General features: G+C 41.3%; 1 protein-coding gene across 1 annotated transcript; it reads right to left on the bottom strand.

The window, feature by feature from the left end:
* Positions 1-1,817: 1,817 nt before the first annotated feature.
* Positions 1,818-12,694, bottom strand: mtmr7a (myotubularin related protein 7a; the record flags this gene model as incomplete). Its single annotated transcript, XM_083891790.1, has 14 exons — positions 12,558-12,694; positions 12,086-12,208; positions 9,348-9,510; positions 8,930-9,087; positions 8,702-8,830; positions 7,294-7,428; positions 6,901-7,033; positions 4,729-4,838; positions 3,540-3,665; positions 3,119-3,168; positions 2,831-3,031; positions 2,477-2,611; positions 2,260-2,386; positions 1,818-2,159 (listed from the first exon to the last, which is right to left on the bottom strand). Exons 1-14 carry the CDS (start codon positions 12,579-12,581, stop codon positions 1,818-1,820), a joined length of 1,956 nt encoding a protein of 651 aa, XP_083747916.1. The 5' UTR covers positions 12,582-12,694.
* Positions 12,695-16,939: the final 4,245 nt, after the last annotated feature.

Genomic DNA, 16,939 nt, shown 5'->3' on the forward strand with positions numbered 1-16,939 from the left:
AGTTACAAATTATACATAGTATATACAGTATATAGTTCAGTCCTGTAAATTGCCTCGTTTATGCATGAAGGCAAATATAAGGTGAACAAAGAGAAACTGGTTTGTTTTGCAGCAGGGATTAATCTCTGCTGATTTTCAATTAGTTGATTTCGGTCGCAGGTATGCATAAATAAATGCAGATACATTTGTGTTGACACAGCGTTGTTTTAAATTAAATAGCAGCATTTTGCACATAAATACATCAAGGAGGCTCAAGCTTATTATAATACATTTACTCATTTGATAAGAACTGTTGAATTATACACAAAAGTCTATATTTTGCCTGTTGTTGACTAAGAAGAAGTGGTGAGAAAATGTTTAAAGGGTTGATTCACTATATATACTATAGATTATCCTAAAAGGTCAAACCATCTGCATAGATAGATATCACTTTATCTGAATAAACCAACTCCTCAAAGGTCAAACAATAACACAATCAATAATTATTGGAATATATGACTGACAGCAGTGTATTTAATTATTTATTTGTCTATTTATTTATTTCACAAGAACGTTGACACAGTTTTGGAGAAATCTTTCGGACAGAAGAAACAAACTTGGCAAAATAAAGCTCTCTTTTACACGTTTTCAAACGTCATTATGACCAGACATTTTAAGCCCTGTGATACAAATTAAAAACATGCATTAAACAAAAAAAAGAAAGAAAGAAATTGCACTTGTCAAGAATAAGTCAAATAATAAGTACAGCAATATGTTAACATGCTTTCCTGAATAGTTTTTACATTGTTCATTTGCAGTACTGAGTGCATCTATACAGTAATGCCTACTACACTAATTCAGTTCAAATCCTAATTTTACACTAAAGATGGCTCAAAATAATCAAACAGTCAGTCAGTAATTTGCTCTTTTAAATATGCGTGTTCTCATGCTCATCTGCTGGTTCATGATTCCCTTTGGTAAATCCCAATAAATCAGCACTGAAATATTGTGTGCAGCAATGTATAAAGTCGTTTTGCCTACAATAAAATCTAAAAGCTTATTTTTTTCCACAACTGGTAGAGTTAATATCATTTGGTATCATATATGAAGTTAGAATACACAGGTGTAGATCATACAGTGCAAACCCAGCACAACTAACAGTGTAATGACTCCAAAATCCAGCTGAGGTCACTGTGGGCTACTGAGTGACTGTAGTTCATGATATAAAGAATTGGATTATTGCTTCTTTAGGCCAGATTGAAATCCTGAGCCCTGACTGTCTACAAGTAGCAGCTTTTCTAACTCAGATTATTAACTTTATGGAAAAGTATCCTACAAGCAGAACTGGTGATTTGTTTGTGGTTGGATTAAATGTCCTGCCACACATTTTTGTATACAGGACAGTGCTTTTCTTTTTGGGAATAAAGCTGTTGTGATCTACTCTTATAGCAGCATTTTCCTTTTTCAAACTGTTCATATGGTAAAGCTAAAAGCTTAACGGATAAATGAAGTGTACGGAAGACCATGGTAAAACAAAAAAGTGCTCACGCTTTCACACTCAATTCACAAACACCTCAGCGTCAGAGTTAACAAGTAAATTATTGTGTGTTCAACATCACTAAGCCTTTCAGACCTTTTTTCGCTGGGGTAAAAATAAAAATCCCTCAGCTACAACAGACAAGTAAACATATATGTAGCAAGAAGAGGGACCACAGCACAATATGAAAACATGTCTTGAGTTTTGAACAAAGTTAGTCAGTAGACAGGTAACTGTAGTGAATGTACAGGTGGAGTTTGTTCAGTGGCAGGCTGTGGTGACCCCCACATGCTACATTTGCTCAGGCGGCAGAGTAGGCAGCTTCGTCCGAGTCAGGATCCCTGATGCTGTCCTCACTGAGAGGTGAGCGACAGCTCAGGTCTGCGATCCCCGACTCCTGGTCGCTGCCGTTGGAGAGGCTGGCTTCAGATGTTTTGTTCAAGTCTTGGTGCGGAAGGATCAGGCTGCCGTCTGCTGGTTTGGGCTGACAGGGGCTGCTGGTGAGGAAATCCCCAGTGTAGTCCTGAGGAGTGTTGGCTAGTGTGAGGTCATGACTGAGTACCCATGCTGTGGGGCTTTTATCAAAGGTGGTTGCCCTCTGGGTGTCTCTCCACTCCTGCTGCTGCACTAGTTTCTCAATTTTCTGTTGATAATATAAGGCATTATAAGGCATATATGACCGTAGTTGTTGAAGAAAACCAGGAAAAATACTGGAGTGGCATTTTTGACAGTGCTTGTCCTACCTGTTTGTGTGACGCCAGCTGCTCCTCCAGCTGTTGTGTCTCCTCTTGGATGACGCGCAGGAAATCCTCCACAGACTGTCGCGGATGAATTCCACGGTCAAAATGGTTGTACAGGCCACTCCAAAATCTATACAAAGGGAGAAATAACCCATGATACCTTAACCTACAATGGCTTCTGAGCATTTCTCTAACAAACAAACTTTAGGTGAAGACCTACTTAAAGCAGTAGGGGGCAGTCGACGGCCGGAGGAGGCCCTGAGTCTGGCTGTGGTCTGGTCTGTACAGAGGGTTGATGAAGTCTGAACGATTCATCCATAGATAATTCCACAAAGAGTGAGTTCTCTCACGCAGTCTGTGTCAAACGGCAGATAAAGACAAAAACAATCATCAGTTCTTTTTGTTTTGTTTCTACCACATAGTCGTCCAAACCTTTACAAGATGTTACATAAGACCAGTGATATAATACATTACTGGCCATCACTTCTCCTCAGTCATCAGTCTTCTCTCAGACCACATGTCTGTTCTGTGAAAAGGGAAAGAAACTGATGGTAGCAGCGGGTTTAAATCTCACCCCAGCTCGATCCTCTCCCGCTGGTTGTTGCCAATGAAGTTGCCATACTGGCAGGAGTAGATGTGGCTGTGAATGGTGCAGAGGAACCTCTCACTGAACTCAAAGGCACATGGGAACTGCTCCATCAGCTGCCACAAACAATCCAGGAACTGATCGAGGATGGGAGACACCTCCTTAGGGTCTCCAACCCGGTGGTTGCACCTGGAGAAGAGGGTAGAGCATTTAGATCAAAATACAATACTGCCTCTGAAATCACAGGTCACCTGAAAGTCACATTTGGAGACAAACCTATGAGAGAACTTGTGTCCAAATGAGATCCATTCTCTTTCGATGAGATACTGAGGACACACACACACACAAAAGTAATGAAAAACATGAAGGAAGCTATAGTTTTCTAAATATTTAAACACACTACACCTGATTGCACATGATTAAAGGATCAGACACAGTGTAGTGTGTCATTTCTAATCGCTTCAAATTCACAAAACATGCCTCTGTGTCATATTTATTTAACACAAGATTCTTAGTAATCCTCCGCAAATCTTTCTGATCAAAGGAACAAGCCTGGAGGGCCCCAGCATGGACTCTTGCCAGCCACAGCCAGAGTGTAACGAGATATATTAATATGCTACAGAGGTTATGTGGCATTCACAGTCCTATTTATACATACACATACACAGACATACACAGGACAAGACTCAATATCTACCATGAGTCCTCGGAGCGTCCTGTAGTAGGGATCCAGCAGCACACAGGCCACTGAACACACCTGAGCTGTGCGATCCCAGCCGTCTGAACAGTGAACAAGGACACTGACGCCCTCCTCTGCAACAGCCTGTACACACACACACAAGATACTGATCATCATTCATGTCGGACAAGGTTGTGAATAACAAGAAAACCACACATTGTCATTCAGATATTTTAAGAACAGACCAAGTCCTTGTTATTTAAAACTGGAACATCTCTGAAAAAACCTTAAGGGCTCTGGTGCCTCTGATGGATTATACTTTGTCAGTGTCTAATTATTTGAAAATTTAAACTTCTTTTTTGGGCCTGTTATCCATGTCAATAATTTGTAGGAAATAGAACACCAAAAGTCTCAGTGCTTTGAAGTGGAATTCATCCTTGCAAAGTGTGGACAGTTTGTGTCTCCACATGATGTTACAGAGCAACTTTTTAAGAGATACCGAGTCCCAATTTTGCCATTTAACACACTCTTGTGATGCCAGATTTCCTCCACTGCTCATTTTCACGCTATTCCACTGATGAAGCCAGAGGCAGAGACTTTCCTACAAATACAAGGGTAAAACGAGGACTAAGCAAGCAAATCATACATTATTATCATAATTGAGATGACACTGTGAGATGCAGTTTATCCTGTTTGTAACAGTTAAAAAATCTGATTTTATCTCATTTAAGACATTTGATATAGTTAATTTGTCATCAGTAATCAATATTGTAAATTCAAAGTGACTTATTATTTACTTGTTAATTATATATGTCAGCACAAGATTTAAATGTGTCATATATTCTAATTGTATTTGCAGCATCTCACATCATATGTAGGACACACTCACTCTTTTTAAGGAATGTCATTGATTTCTGGAAAAGCCTAACCAAAGCATTACCCCTTACCTTAACCACAACCAGTTAATGTCTAATCCTAATCTTAACCTAACCACAATTCAAATCTGCGCTCTAATATTAACCAGTTTCTCAGAAAAGAGGTTCTGCCTCATTACGACTAGGTTTTGGTCTCCATGAGGACAAATGGTCCTGACAAGGTCAGTGTTTATGCCACTAAAGGGCCTACAGAGGTAACAAATACAAGTACACACACACACCTATGCTAATATTGAGCGAGGCAGACAGCAGGGATTGACCTCCAGACTGACCTTGGCGATGAAGATGCCTGCATCCAAAACAGCTTTGATGTGCTTCAGCCAGCCTGAGCTCTCCAGACCCTCCAGGAAGTCCGACATGGAGGGAGAACGCAGCTCACACACTGTAACCACAACACAGCTGTCTGACTGGCAGGAAACATGGAGCATACCTGATCACAGAACTTAATTAAACCTCACATTCACTTTCATTATTAAGAAAACATCCACGACTGAGGGGAATCTGTGCACAGAATGGAAAATGTGGGTCATGGGGGCACTTTTTTTCCCCCCTTCTTCCTTCAGCTTCTCGTGTGACATCTAAGACCCTGTCAGTGATTTCAGTCACACTACCATTCACTCTGGACTGAAATATCCCAACAGAACCTTGGATGCCATTTTGCCATTAACCATTATAGAAACAATCATGGTCACTAGAGAATAGCTACTGCTAAATTTAGAGATCCCTAATATTTCCTCTAACTCCACCAGAAGGTTGACTTCTGAGTAAAATATCTTGATGTTGACAGATTGCCATGACATTTGGTACAAACACTTGTAGATTCAGAGAGTATGTTTCTTCATCAGGAGAATCCTTTCACTATTCCCCCTCAATGCTATTGTCAAGATGTTAATTTGTCCAATTCTTGGATTTATGACCAAATTAACAGCAAAATTGATGACATAACCATCAGCCTCAGTTGTACTTGGAGTTAATTGTTAATCATTTGTAAGGAAAGGATTGTTATCATTATACAACCGATATTGCAGGGTCAGATAGAGGGTTGATCAGAGCTGTGACTGTCCTGACAATGAACCCGATGTGTCTAACATTCATACATGTAACTGTTACCATGAGCTCGAAAAGAACATGCAAACTCCACACAGAAAGGGAATCGAACCCAGCACCTTCTTGCTTAATGTCAGTCTAGACAAAAAAGGTTTTCAAGAGAAAAAAAAAATATTAGTCGATACTTCATCATTGTGATAAATGGATAGACTCATCTAAAGTAAAACATTCAAAGTACTTTCTAAGCCAGGATGAACTCAGTAGCTATTAAGGCCCACTTTCTCAGATATCCTGGATCTCTTAATTCGACTTTCGTGCAACAGCCCCCTGGTGCAGCCCCACAAACTTGGCTTAATTTTCTTGTTGTGCAATTCTGAATACTAACACAAGACAAAGTCATATCATATGCAGACAAAACAAATCCCCATCCCTGCTGCATGAAGCTTCCTACATTATGTTTGTTGATCTTGTAAAACAGAGACAAACATTTATCTTTCCATCTTTCATGGTTCAACATAAATATCTGCAAGGTCACAGAGAGGCAGAGTGACATGAGCCCATTTCTCCACGGCTCACATTCTATTTGCAGAGGGCAATTTTTCGCATAAACACTCATAATTCAGACTTGTACGAAAAACATCTGCTCCGTCCTCTCTCATTAAGGCGATTTCAGAGGTGACAAAGTGTATTTTTGCTGACACTGCATCAGTTTGCTGACCCGTAAAAGCACTGTGAGGCCACTGATAGGAGAGTGTGCAGGTGAACAGGTTCAAACCTTTGGTTTTGCAACACTAAGAGGAGTGTACTACCTCCTGGAAGAAATATTTGAACTAATGCTGCCAGGCAGGTGGTCCTCTAAATCTCATTGAAGTATACAATAGGGAAGAGGGAGCGCAGCAAGCTCCAAAGGGTAGGTGCTGTTTCCAGGATTTAAAGACTTTCCTTGTGCTGCCAGGGGGCAAAGAGTTATCACAACTAAGAACAGCTATAACTTTTCAAACTCAAAATCACATCATTCTCACGCCCCCGGTCTCTCTTTGGGGGATAAGGTCCTGGATTGTCCACTCTGGGAAGCCAAAATAGCTCTGAAATAAAATCCAGATGGATTCAAAGTCTTCCTAGGAGCACCCCAGTATAATACCCAGAAATGATCGTGTGGCCTCATTTGAGGTTTGATTGCAGCAGAGTCTAGTCTGCATGAGTACATTATGAACGCTGCAGGGGTAGCGTGGGGTTCCGCTCGCCTGTAGTAACGGAAGAAGCAGGGAATTTCAACAGACAATGGCAGAAAATATATTTTTTGCTCCACAAAAACGAATGTGGTCTGCAAACTGTTTCTATAGTACATCAATTTAAAATAAGGGGGATAAATTGTCTTAATGGGACATGATAATTACCTTCCAGCATTTTTTGCTGGCTGTTTCTCATGACATGGATGTTCTCGATGCCCATAAACTGAAATTTTATGTTGTTGTAGTTGTCTTCGTTTTCATATCCTTTTCCTGCAGCTCGGTTTGCTATCGCATTCAGCTAGAAACACACAAATGACTGTCAGTGAACCACAGATAATAAATAAAGTGAAATAATGTAGTTTTATACAACTTTGCCATTACATAATTATGATCATGGTCCAGCTCTTGCAGAGGCAGGGTGTTTTTTAAATACATTGCTGGAACACGTCCAGCTGGCAAAACGCAGTGTGGAAAGTAAAGCACACCTGAACATACAGCACATACTGGACAACGCATATTTTTGTTCTTTAGTGTGTTCTTTAGGCACAGAGGCCTCACCTTAGGCCTGGTGTCCACCACATACATGAAGTCACTGCGGGGATTAGACCTCAAGATGGCCTCCAGCATCTGTTCATCCTCTAGGCAGCGAGCGCTGAAACCTGACAGCGGCTGGCTGCTGCGGCAGATGGCAGCCTGGGAGGAGGCACACACAAATTTTTATTCAATTATTACTTTGCGTGACAATTAGAATGTAAAACATCTGTATGAGAATCAGGACGAATGCAAATTCACAGTATTTTTATCCCCAATATTTCTATTTAAGAGCCATGAGGGAAGGAACCAGAGGCCATTAAGGATTCTCTCTTCTGACCTGTGAACTGGAGTGGAGCCCCTCAGTCAGAGCCAATATCCACACAAAAGACAATGGACCCTGGGAATTTGACCTCACATTCATAAAGCTCTCCCAATTGTCCAGTCAGGGATTAATGGGAGGAATATGTAAGAATGGATGTTCAGGCCAATTCTTTATTCAAAGAGCGTTCACTTTTGAATCTATTATTTGATATGTTTATATCATCATTGTCATGTACCTCTGCTATCTTAGGTACAATATTACAGATGACCACTAAACCCACATGGTCAACTTTTAGATGAAAAGACATTGCACTTCACTGTTTCTGGAGAAAAAATTCCATTAACAACCTTTTGTTATGCTTCAATAAAACAATATATTTTGCAATTGCCAGTCTTCATAATTAGAAATGAGAGTATTTGTGCTACTTCTGTTGCATCATAGCAGCATCAGTCTGGTGTTCAGACGTGTGTGTAACGTACTGAAATCCAATTTTGATGTTAACGTGAGAGCAGTGATGCATACAGAGGGGCCGCATGAATGTTTGTGAATGAACGTGTAAATAGAGACCATTTACATTTACGGCTTAGTATTTATATAAGATGTACAGGCGGAAAATACAATTGAGAAATAACAGGATTTTACTTTTATTAGAAGCTGCAACAGAAATTAACATAATGTACATGTTATAGGGAACTATTTCTGTTCTAGTTCTATGACTGCCAGTGTGACAGTGTGACAGTGGGACAGTGATCATTGGATAGGTTTGCTGATATCTGTATATTAGACAAGATACACTTGTCTTTATGTGTGAGGTTCACAACTCTGTTTATTTCCTATTCATCCTCTATTAATGCTTAAAAAACAAAGAAAACATTTGCAGGCAGCAGGCTTGTGATGATAAAATGCCACGTATGTCCTATTCTGAAAACCAAAAAAATCTAGTTGTTTGATGAGGAAACAAAACGTGTCAAATACATACAAGCTTCAGTTCATACCATTCCTATGCAAAGTCAGGGAGGCTGCTTCTATTAATGTGTACTTTGTCATTGTTAACATTGGTTATCACAGGAAGCATATGGAAAACAGACACAATGGACTCAGTTAACATACCTGGTTTTCTTTGGAGTAGTAGGAGAGAGTGGGGAATCTGCCTCTACTTCTGAACTTGGAGCTCCCCACAATGACTGGAGGTGTGGCAGACTCAGGGACAAAGAGGTCAGCAGGGTAAGTGTCGCTCACCTTTAAAATAAATAAATAAGTAAAGAGAATAAAAAAGTTACAGCGATGTCCTTATATGGATGAAAAACTATAACTGGCTGTAGATGTCAGCTCACTGACCTTGTAGTGTCGATTGATGGGGGAGAGCTTCCACAGGGAGTTTGGGAGTCCCATTCTGCTGTAATCAGCCTTGAGGTCCAAAAAGTCCCATTCCTGGCGCCGCTCCTCTTCATCAACGTTTGGCTTGTAGGAGAAGCAATACAGCTCACCATAACTCTCTGCAAAGCACAGTACAAGCTCACAGCTAAGGTTTGATGAAAAAAACAAAAAACGTCAGTTAACATGAGTTAAATCAAAGTGGAACCTAAACTGGACTAAATTTTGACACAATTTCTCATAATGTCATATCAGGAGATAATTTGTTTAATCCAGCACTGATATGGATGTAATTGTAACATGGTCATAATAACATGATAATGATAATAACCCTCTATTATACGGGCTGTGTCAAATCAGCACTAGTCACAACACAGCTGACCTGGCTGGGAGAGACGCTGCAGGGACAGAAGGACATCCTGGCACTCCTGCTCTCGAAGAATGACAAGATGAAGAACCTGGAAGTTCTTACAGCGAATGAGCAGAGAACACCCCGACGCTGTGGCGGCTTGTTTCTCCACACTGCACACCAAGCTGTGAAGCACCTACAGTCAGATAAATGGAAGAACATAATATGGGATTATTTACAATGATACCTGGATGGGTGACCATAATTTATTAACAGAGTTATTTTGTCTCGACAGATTGAAGGTGGTGGCGATGTGGGGGATATTTGGGATATACGTCTGTTGGGCCCTTTGTACCAACAGAGAATCATTTAAATGCCACAACCCACTTGAGTATTGTTGCTGACTATGTTAACCCCTTTTTGATCACAGTGTTCCAGTCTTTCAAAGGTTAACATGCCATGTCACAAAGCTGAAAACATCCCAAACATGACAATGAGTTCTCAAATGGCCTCTAAAGTGACTGGATGTTCATCCAGTAGAGAAGCTTTGGGACATGGTGGAATGTGAGTTTGGCATCATTGATGTGCAGCCCGCAAATCTGCAGCAACTCTGTGATGCTATCATGTCAGTATGGACCAAAACCTCAGATTCAGTCAATGTCATAAAAAATAAAGGTTTAAGTGTTTATTTGCTCCAAAGAAAATATGAAAATGATTTAGTTTTCATAGCCTTACAACATAAGATCTTTATATGGAAGGGGAAGGAAGGGTCTTGCTGTACTGATGGCATCATTTTGTGCTGCTTGGTTTCTGTCAAACCTTCCGCTTCCAATTTGAAGGGAATGCCAACTAACACAATTAATATAATGGCATTCTTTATGATATACAAAGGGTCATAGCAGTTCCCTGATGAGCTTAGTTAAGAGAGGGGTGAGCAAGCAGGGGAGTCCTCCATTTGTTGCAATCTGCAGAATCACAAGTATATTAGATGTCACTAAATCTTAGATACTGCAGCTTTAAAGGTCACATAGAGTGGTCCTGTTGCACATAAATGTTAGTTATGGAGGTCTACTTACATATATTAACTTGTTTTTATGTTCAAAAACCTCCTAGTTGCTGTAACCTAGCCGATAGAAATCCTCTTTCCTGACGGTGTTTTTCTGCTGCGAGATTTCAGAGTGAACTTTCACCCCCAGAAGACAGAGTCTTGTGTTTGGCCAGTACTATCCAGCACATCCGTTCACAGAAGCGCAGCGCCCCCTCTGGAACGGCGGATGCACTGCTCCTCATTATCAAAACATTGTTTAACAGTGTTTAAAAATAGCTTCATCACTACTCCCCGCCGCAGTCCCATTTATGACTTTAAACCGGAGTCAGACCCAGAGTCAGAAGACACTGTTGCTCGTGAAACACCTCCACAACAGACGTTATTCTTCTTCTACGGTTCAATGTACGCAACCGGATGTGCCCGGAATACCGCCCGGAGCAGGACGATCGGTTGTTCAGGAGAACCGCTGCTTACGTAACTATTATGGGATTTTCAGTGATCTCGTTGAGCCCCGAGATTACAATAAAACACAACGTTCTCAGCAATGGCTGAACTGTTTGTTTCGAACCGTCAGGCTTCATAAACAAGGTAATGACGCAGATACACACCAAAAAAAACAGCGCTAATAGGAACTTCCGGTCTAGTTCCGTTTTAAGGGGCCGTTCACACACAGCATCTAAAAACGCTTGAAAAAAACACGTAGAAGATGCCAGAGTTGTTTCAACCAAGGTGCTTGTGGTGTTCTGTCACATCTGCCATTTACTTAGCAAAAAGAACCTGGGAGCTGCATTAATGACTGAAATTGCTGAATTAATACAAATTAATTAAAACAAAGACCCTGGATTACCAGAGCTGCTTTTGCTAGGAAGCTGCTGTGTCTGGGTGCATCCTATCCTTTACTGACATCTTAAGGAGCTTCACATGGATGACTGTAGTTTGACAAAAAACAGTTGGACCCATAGTTTTTAGCCCAAATATCAAAAGACACACTGAAAACACTCAGTGAATTACAAATGGTATGATATTTAAAAAAAAAAAAAAATAATTAAGCTGGAGACACATTACCCAACTATCGTTACCACTTGAAAAGACTTGGCTGACACACTAACCCATTGATTTCAGCAGATTTTTTTATGGCGACTGAAAGACTGGGGATCATACATTAAACAACTGTGTCTGATCACAGGGATCACAGACGACATGATTTGGCAAAACAACTGAACGCATCAAACTCTTGTGACAGCGTTATGATATTCCCGCTACTTCCTGTCATCTTCTGTGTCCCACCTACTCTTTTTCATTGGCTGTTGGCAATGTGTTTGCAGTTGGGTCGGTAATCGGTACACACTACTCGATTGTGTCTATAGTCGGCTCAAAAATATTCAAACATGTTTGATTGACTGTGACTGAGGTTGGATTGGGTCTGTTACACTCACACTCTTGCCAATTCATGTCTTTACCGCTCACACACTAACATATTTATGTGCCAACTAGTGCTGAATGGTGCAGACTCTGCCCAACTGTGAATTGTGGGTAAAATCAGGCAAAACATGTTGTAGTGCGTCATCAGCTTAAGGCAATTCTGAAGGCAAACCAGCCCAACATTTTTCATATTGTGAAATCAGAGATTTGAATGATTGGGAATGAACCCAGCACACCCTCTTTCAAAATATAGTTCCACACCTCTGTTCAGTGCTCATCCGTGAAGTGTGCTGGTGCTTACCCATGTTTCATTGCGCACTCCAGCCTCACTCTCCACAAAGATGGAGTGTGTGGCTGTCAGGTAGAGGGTGCCCACCCTCCTCCTCCTGGATAAGACTCTGTCCAGAAGCTTGACATTCTCCACCTGAAGCAAGAAGGAAGATGGAGAGCACCATCATCATCATCATCATCATCCTCAGCACATGAACATCTGTTTACATGGCAGCTGAGCCATAACTGCACTGATACACAAACATGAGGGCACACACCCTGCTGTGATGTGGCTGATAACAGCAGGAACTCTGACTGCCTACGTGGCTCACACACACACACACACACACACACACACACACACACCACAGTCCCACTAAACTACACCTGTGTGTTAGCTTCAGTGTCCACACTCAAACAGCGTGTATTATGAGCAGGTTTGTGTCGGGACTGACTGTGGAAACGTCGTCGTTAATCAGTGCTAACAGTTCCGCTTTGGTTACCTTTGGTAGACGGATGTGCTCCATCAGCAGCAGAGAGAAGAGCCACTGAACCTCCCACAGAGCAGAAACACTAGCACATGTGAGCGGGCAGCGGTGCTACGCTGTGTCCGGGCTCGGGTTCACTGGGTCAGGTCGTGTTTGTCGGTCAGTGACGCTCAGCTCAGGTAAAACCGTGTCCAGACCGTCACCATAACATTGCTCTGGGCTGAACTGCCCGTCTTCACAGCAGCACCGCGGGGTCCTAATGCCCGACCTGTACCCAGACGTGGCCTGAACAAAAAATGTTAAAGGGCATTTCAGGCAGCTGACCTGCAGTTTTTACTCATTCTTCACAGAACACTAAGTTCAAAACTCTCATTTAAATCGGGTCATTTTAGAGAAAAGGCTTCATAGCACAACATTTTTATTGACGGATAGGGTTTACTTTAGTTTATTTCTTTATTTGTTGTTGTTGGTCGTGTTTGTTTGACTTCCTGTCTGTTTACATGCAGCATGGACCCAATTCAAGCTGACATAGGGCAAAAGGCAGGTGTACACCCTGGACACGTCTCTAAGAGAACTCATGCACAGAGGTGATCCTAGACTCTGGGGGGGCCCCAGGCAAAGAAGCTAAATGGGGCCCTTAACCATCCCTCCCCACCCTCATCACCTGTAAACCCTTAGCCCTCATAACAAATGCAATCGGCGCTGATGAAATGTCATGAACATCTAATTTCAAACATGAATAACTCAACTATATACACTTACAAACCTCAAATAATACAGTTGTTGGGTGGGTTTTAACTCTGTCGCTGACCAGAAACAGTGATTCTAAATGTGCTGCTCTAGCGCCCTCGGTCAAACTTGGATCCGAACCAGAAACTGTCTTGCTGTGAGGCAACAATGCCAACCACTGCACCACCACAAGGTTTGACCTCTGGTTTCACTTTCAGTATGCCCAGTGAGTCCAATTAGCTTGTTGTTGTGAGTGGACCCTTTACCCATTTCTGTAGTTGTCATAAATGTCCTTGTAAAAACATGGTTAAAACTTGTTTATGGACATTTTATGGACTAAGAGAGTCATTTAAAAACACATTGCTGTCACTCTAGATAAACAGAGCAGTTTCATGACACAAAATGTTGTTTTAAAGCCGTTTTTCATTTCTTATAACAGATATTCCCATGTTATATTGAGAGTTAAACAGCATACTTGTCAATACATGTACATCTTAACCCGAGCCTCATAACCTCATAACATATAACATGAATTGTCTCCTAATGTGATAACTTGCTTCAGGCTTGAGTTGAGACTCTGAGACATTGTAAAATTCTTCTTTCACAGCAGACATTTTGACTTTAAAGGGTTTAACGCACAAGTGTTGATGTCTCTGTTCAGGTCAAGACATTGTGTCATGGAGCCAACATGCACCCTGATACCAAGGAAGCTTAATGGGATTCAGCCATCATTAATGTGGTTATTTTACACCAGTGATTTTATGTCAGGAGTTGATAAAAATCCATAATAAAAAGCTTTCTTGCAAACACACATGAATCCCATATGGATGCACACACCTACAATTGTATGTTTAAGTGTCTCAAGTTCTTCTGACTTTTTACACTTGACAATTTTTGACAGGTCACAGTGGGAAAATCCCAAGTGTAAATCATCAAATGAATAATAATAATGGCTGAGTTCCATTTAGCTTCCTGAGTGTTGGCGTGCATGTTGGCTCACATTGTCCTGATTTACTTGAACTGAACAGAGCCATTGTTAACGTCATCTGTGCTTTCATTGCTAAAAGCTGTCAATGTGTTTGAGGTGAAAAAAGGTCCATTGGGCTGGCGAGTGAAATAAAGAGATATTATAATTGAATATATTCTGCAATATTTTGCTCATCACTGAGCAGAGCAGCCATCTGTTGCAGGCCAGTAGACAGAAAGAAAACAATAAAAAGTGGTTAGTTAAACTAAGCAGAAGTGATTGACTTACTGACGCCTGGAAGCTCTGCTGTACACACTCACACTCCTACTGTGCTGTATTCACCTATGAGGAACCCTAAAACACTTGATTCTAGCTGAGATGAGAAATCCTATCATCCTATCATGATTGTATATTTTATCACTGGTACATAGCTAGTAATTACCTCGTATAAAGAGCTAGAAAGAGATATGAAATGAGCTAGACAGTGTAAGAGGACGTTTTGAAAGCAAATATTTATGTCTCTTATACTAGACAGTGTAAGAGGGCGTTTTGAAAGCAAATATTTATTTAGAGCTGTAAATCTGCGGAATGTCCTGTGGCCAGACAGCTTTATTCTACTCCACATTTTATCTTTCTTAGTAAGGAATTCATTTTGTGAGGAGTTGTTGTATCCCGAGGGACCAGAAGCACATGTGGTCATAAATGGCCATAATTAATCAACAGCCCAACAGATTCTTGGACAGATCAGCTCACATGAAGTGGAATCTGTTTCTGCTCCCAGATGTGTTACAACAAAAGATGGAAGCCACTGACTACACTGTGACTGCGACATTAATGCTACTGACCTGAATGTAAACAGAGCCTCCCACACAGAGACCTGCAGGGACATGACAGGAAATCACTTCTGGTTGAACAGGGAGGAGGGAGGGTTTTACCTAATGACAATCAATGCATCCAAAGATAACGCTTCACCCTCCTGCCTAATAAAAAGAGAATTCAGTCAAACTAAGACCAGGCAATGTCTTCAGGCTCAGTCTCCAGACTGTTCTAAAAATGTAATATGAAGAGGCTTTGGACCATTATATTACATTCAAGAGGTACAGCATTTAAACTGTGGCTCATGCTGACCTCATAAAACATACAATATAGAGAGCTGCTTATGTTTACATAGATCTTTGATGATAAAGTTGATTTGGGTTACAATATCCAATTTGGCCATGTCATGTGGATTAACTTCTACTTTTTGTCTCTTGTTATTTTCATTAATATTCCACAAAAGGGATTTTGTTCCATCATTGCAAGTCCTCTGTGACCTCGGTTCATCTTCATCCTCCAGGCCAAACCCTTGCTGCTGTTTTTTGATCCAGTGTCCACTCTTGCTGTTGTCTGTCTTATCTGTAATTGTTCACTCTAACATTTCCTGGTGACACCAGTGTTAACTGGAGCGAGCAGTGCTGCTGTCCGTAAGGCAAACAACACTCAATCTGTTGACCATATCCACGTTTTTGAAGCTAGGTCACTCAACCATTGGAGGGCAAATGCATTCAATTGGCTTCACACAATTAGTGCAGGTCAACAAAGAAATACGGTGAGACGGTGATTCCTTTCCACCCTCACCATGGTTACGATGACGACCTGAATGTGAAGATACTTAATGCCCATTCCGAAAGTTGTTGTTTTTGACCAAATAGTGCAAATATGTTTGAAATATGCTCACCTTTATTAGATTAACAATTGGATGAACTGATTCACCATTACTGATCACTGACCAACTGTTTTTTCATCCACTGTAGCTGCAATTGACCATAGGTGAGAGGGAATGGCTGTTCGTCTTTGTATGTCGTCCCTGCGATGGACTGGTGACCTGTCCAGGGTGTACCACGCCTTTTGTCTGATGTCAGCTGGGATTGGCTCCCTCATGTGGAGGATAAAGCCGTAGATAAAATTACAATTAAACACAATTACACATCCAATGTGTCATTTCAAATGTTTTCTGCCTTTGATGGAGGCCATACTGTATTCTCCTGTGTGTTAACAAACCCATGGCTGTTTTTATTAAATCATTATACAAGTACAGTAGATGTGTGTGTGTTTTCATGTCTCCAGTCAGCCCACCATTAAAGAAAGCAGTTGTTTTCCCATCAGCATGCAGGTCAGATAATCAGCCCCTGCAGCCAAGCTTTGGTGGGCGATCGGCCATGATATTTGGCTGGCCGTCTGGATGGACAAACAGAGAGAACTGACTGTTGTCATGCTGTTACTTCTCTGGTCAGTGAGTTGGATGGTGTTTCTAGGGCTCAGCTGCCACCTTCCCACTGAGGTCTGAGGCTGGTTTGAGCTGGTTTTTGGCAGAAACACTGTCTGCTGCAAACTCAGCCTCAGTTTGCCTGAAAAATGTGACTCCTGGAGCGCAAACCTGGAACTGAAGTTGCTATAGAGAATCCAGGACTTTTGGTGTTGTACCACTGAAAGCTGTGATATTGATTTTGTTTTGTCCATGGCTCCAATAGTTCAGGGAAAATTGAGCAATATCTGTCTTCCATTAAGGGGACTTAAGCCCCAGTACTGAAGCTTGTCCACCCTTCATTGACCAATCAGCACCCATGCTTTTAGCAGCACTCCTGTGCACTGCACTGGGTAAACAGTGTTCTGCCTCAATGTTTGTCTACGCCAGTTGCCTAAGCATTTATCAGGGTGCAGT

This window comes from Microchirus variegatus (genome assembly GCF_963457635.1).
Source record: "Microchirus variegatus genome assembly, chromosome: 6".
NCBI classification, from domain to species: Eukaryota; Metazoa; Chordata; class Actinopteri; order Pleuronectiformes; family Soleidae; genus Microchirus; species Microchirus variegatus.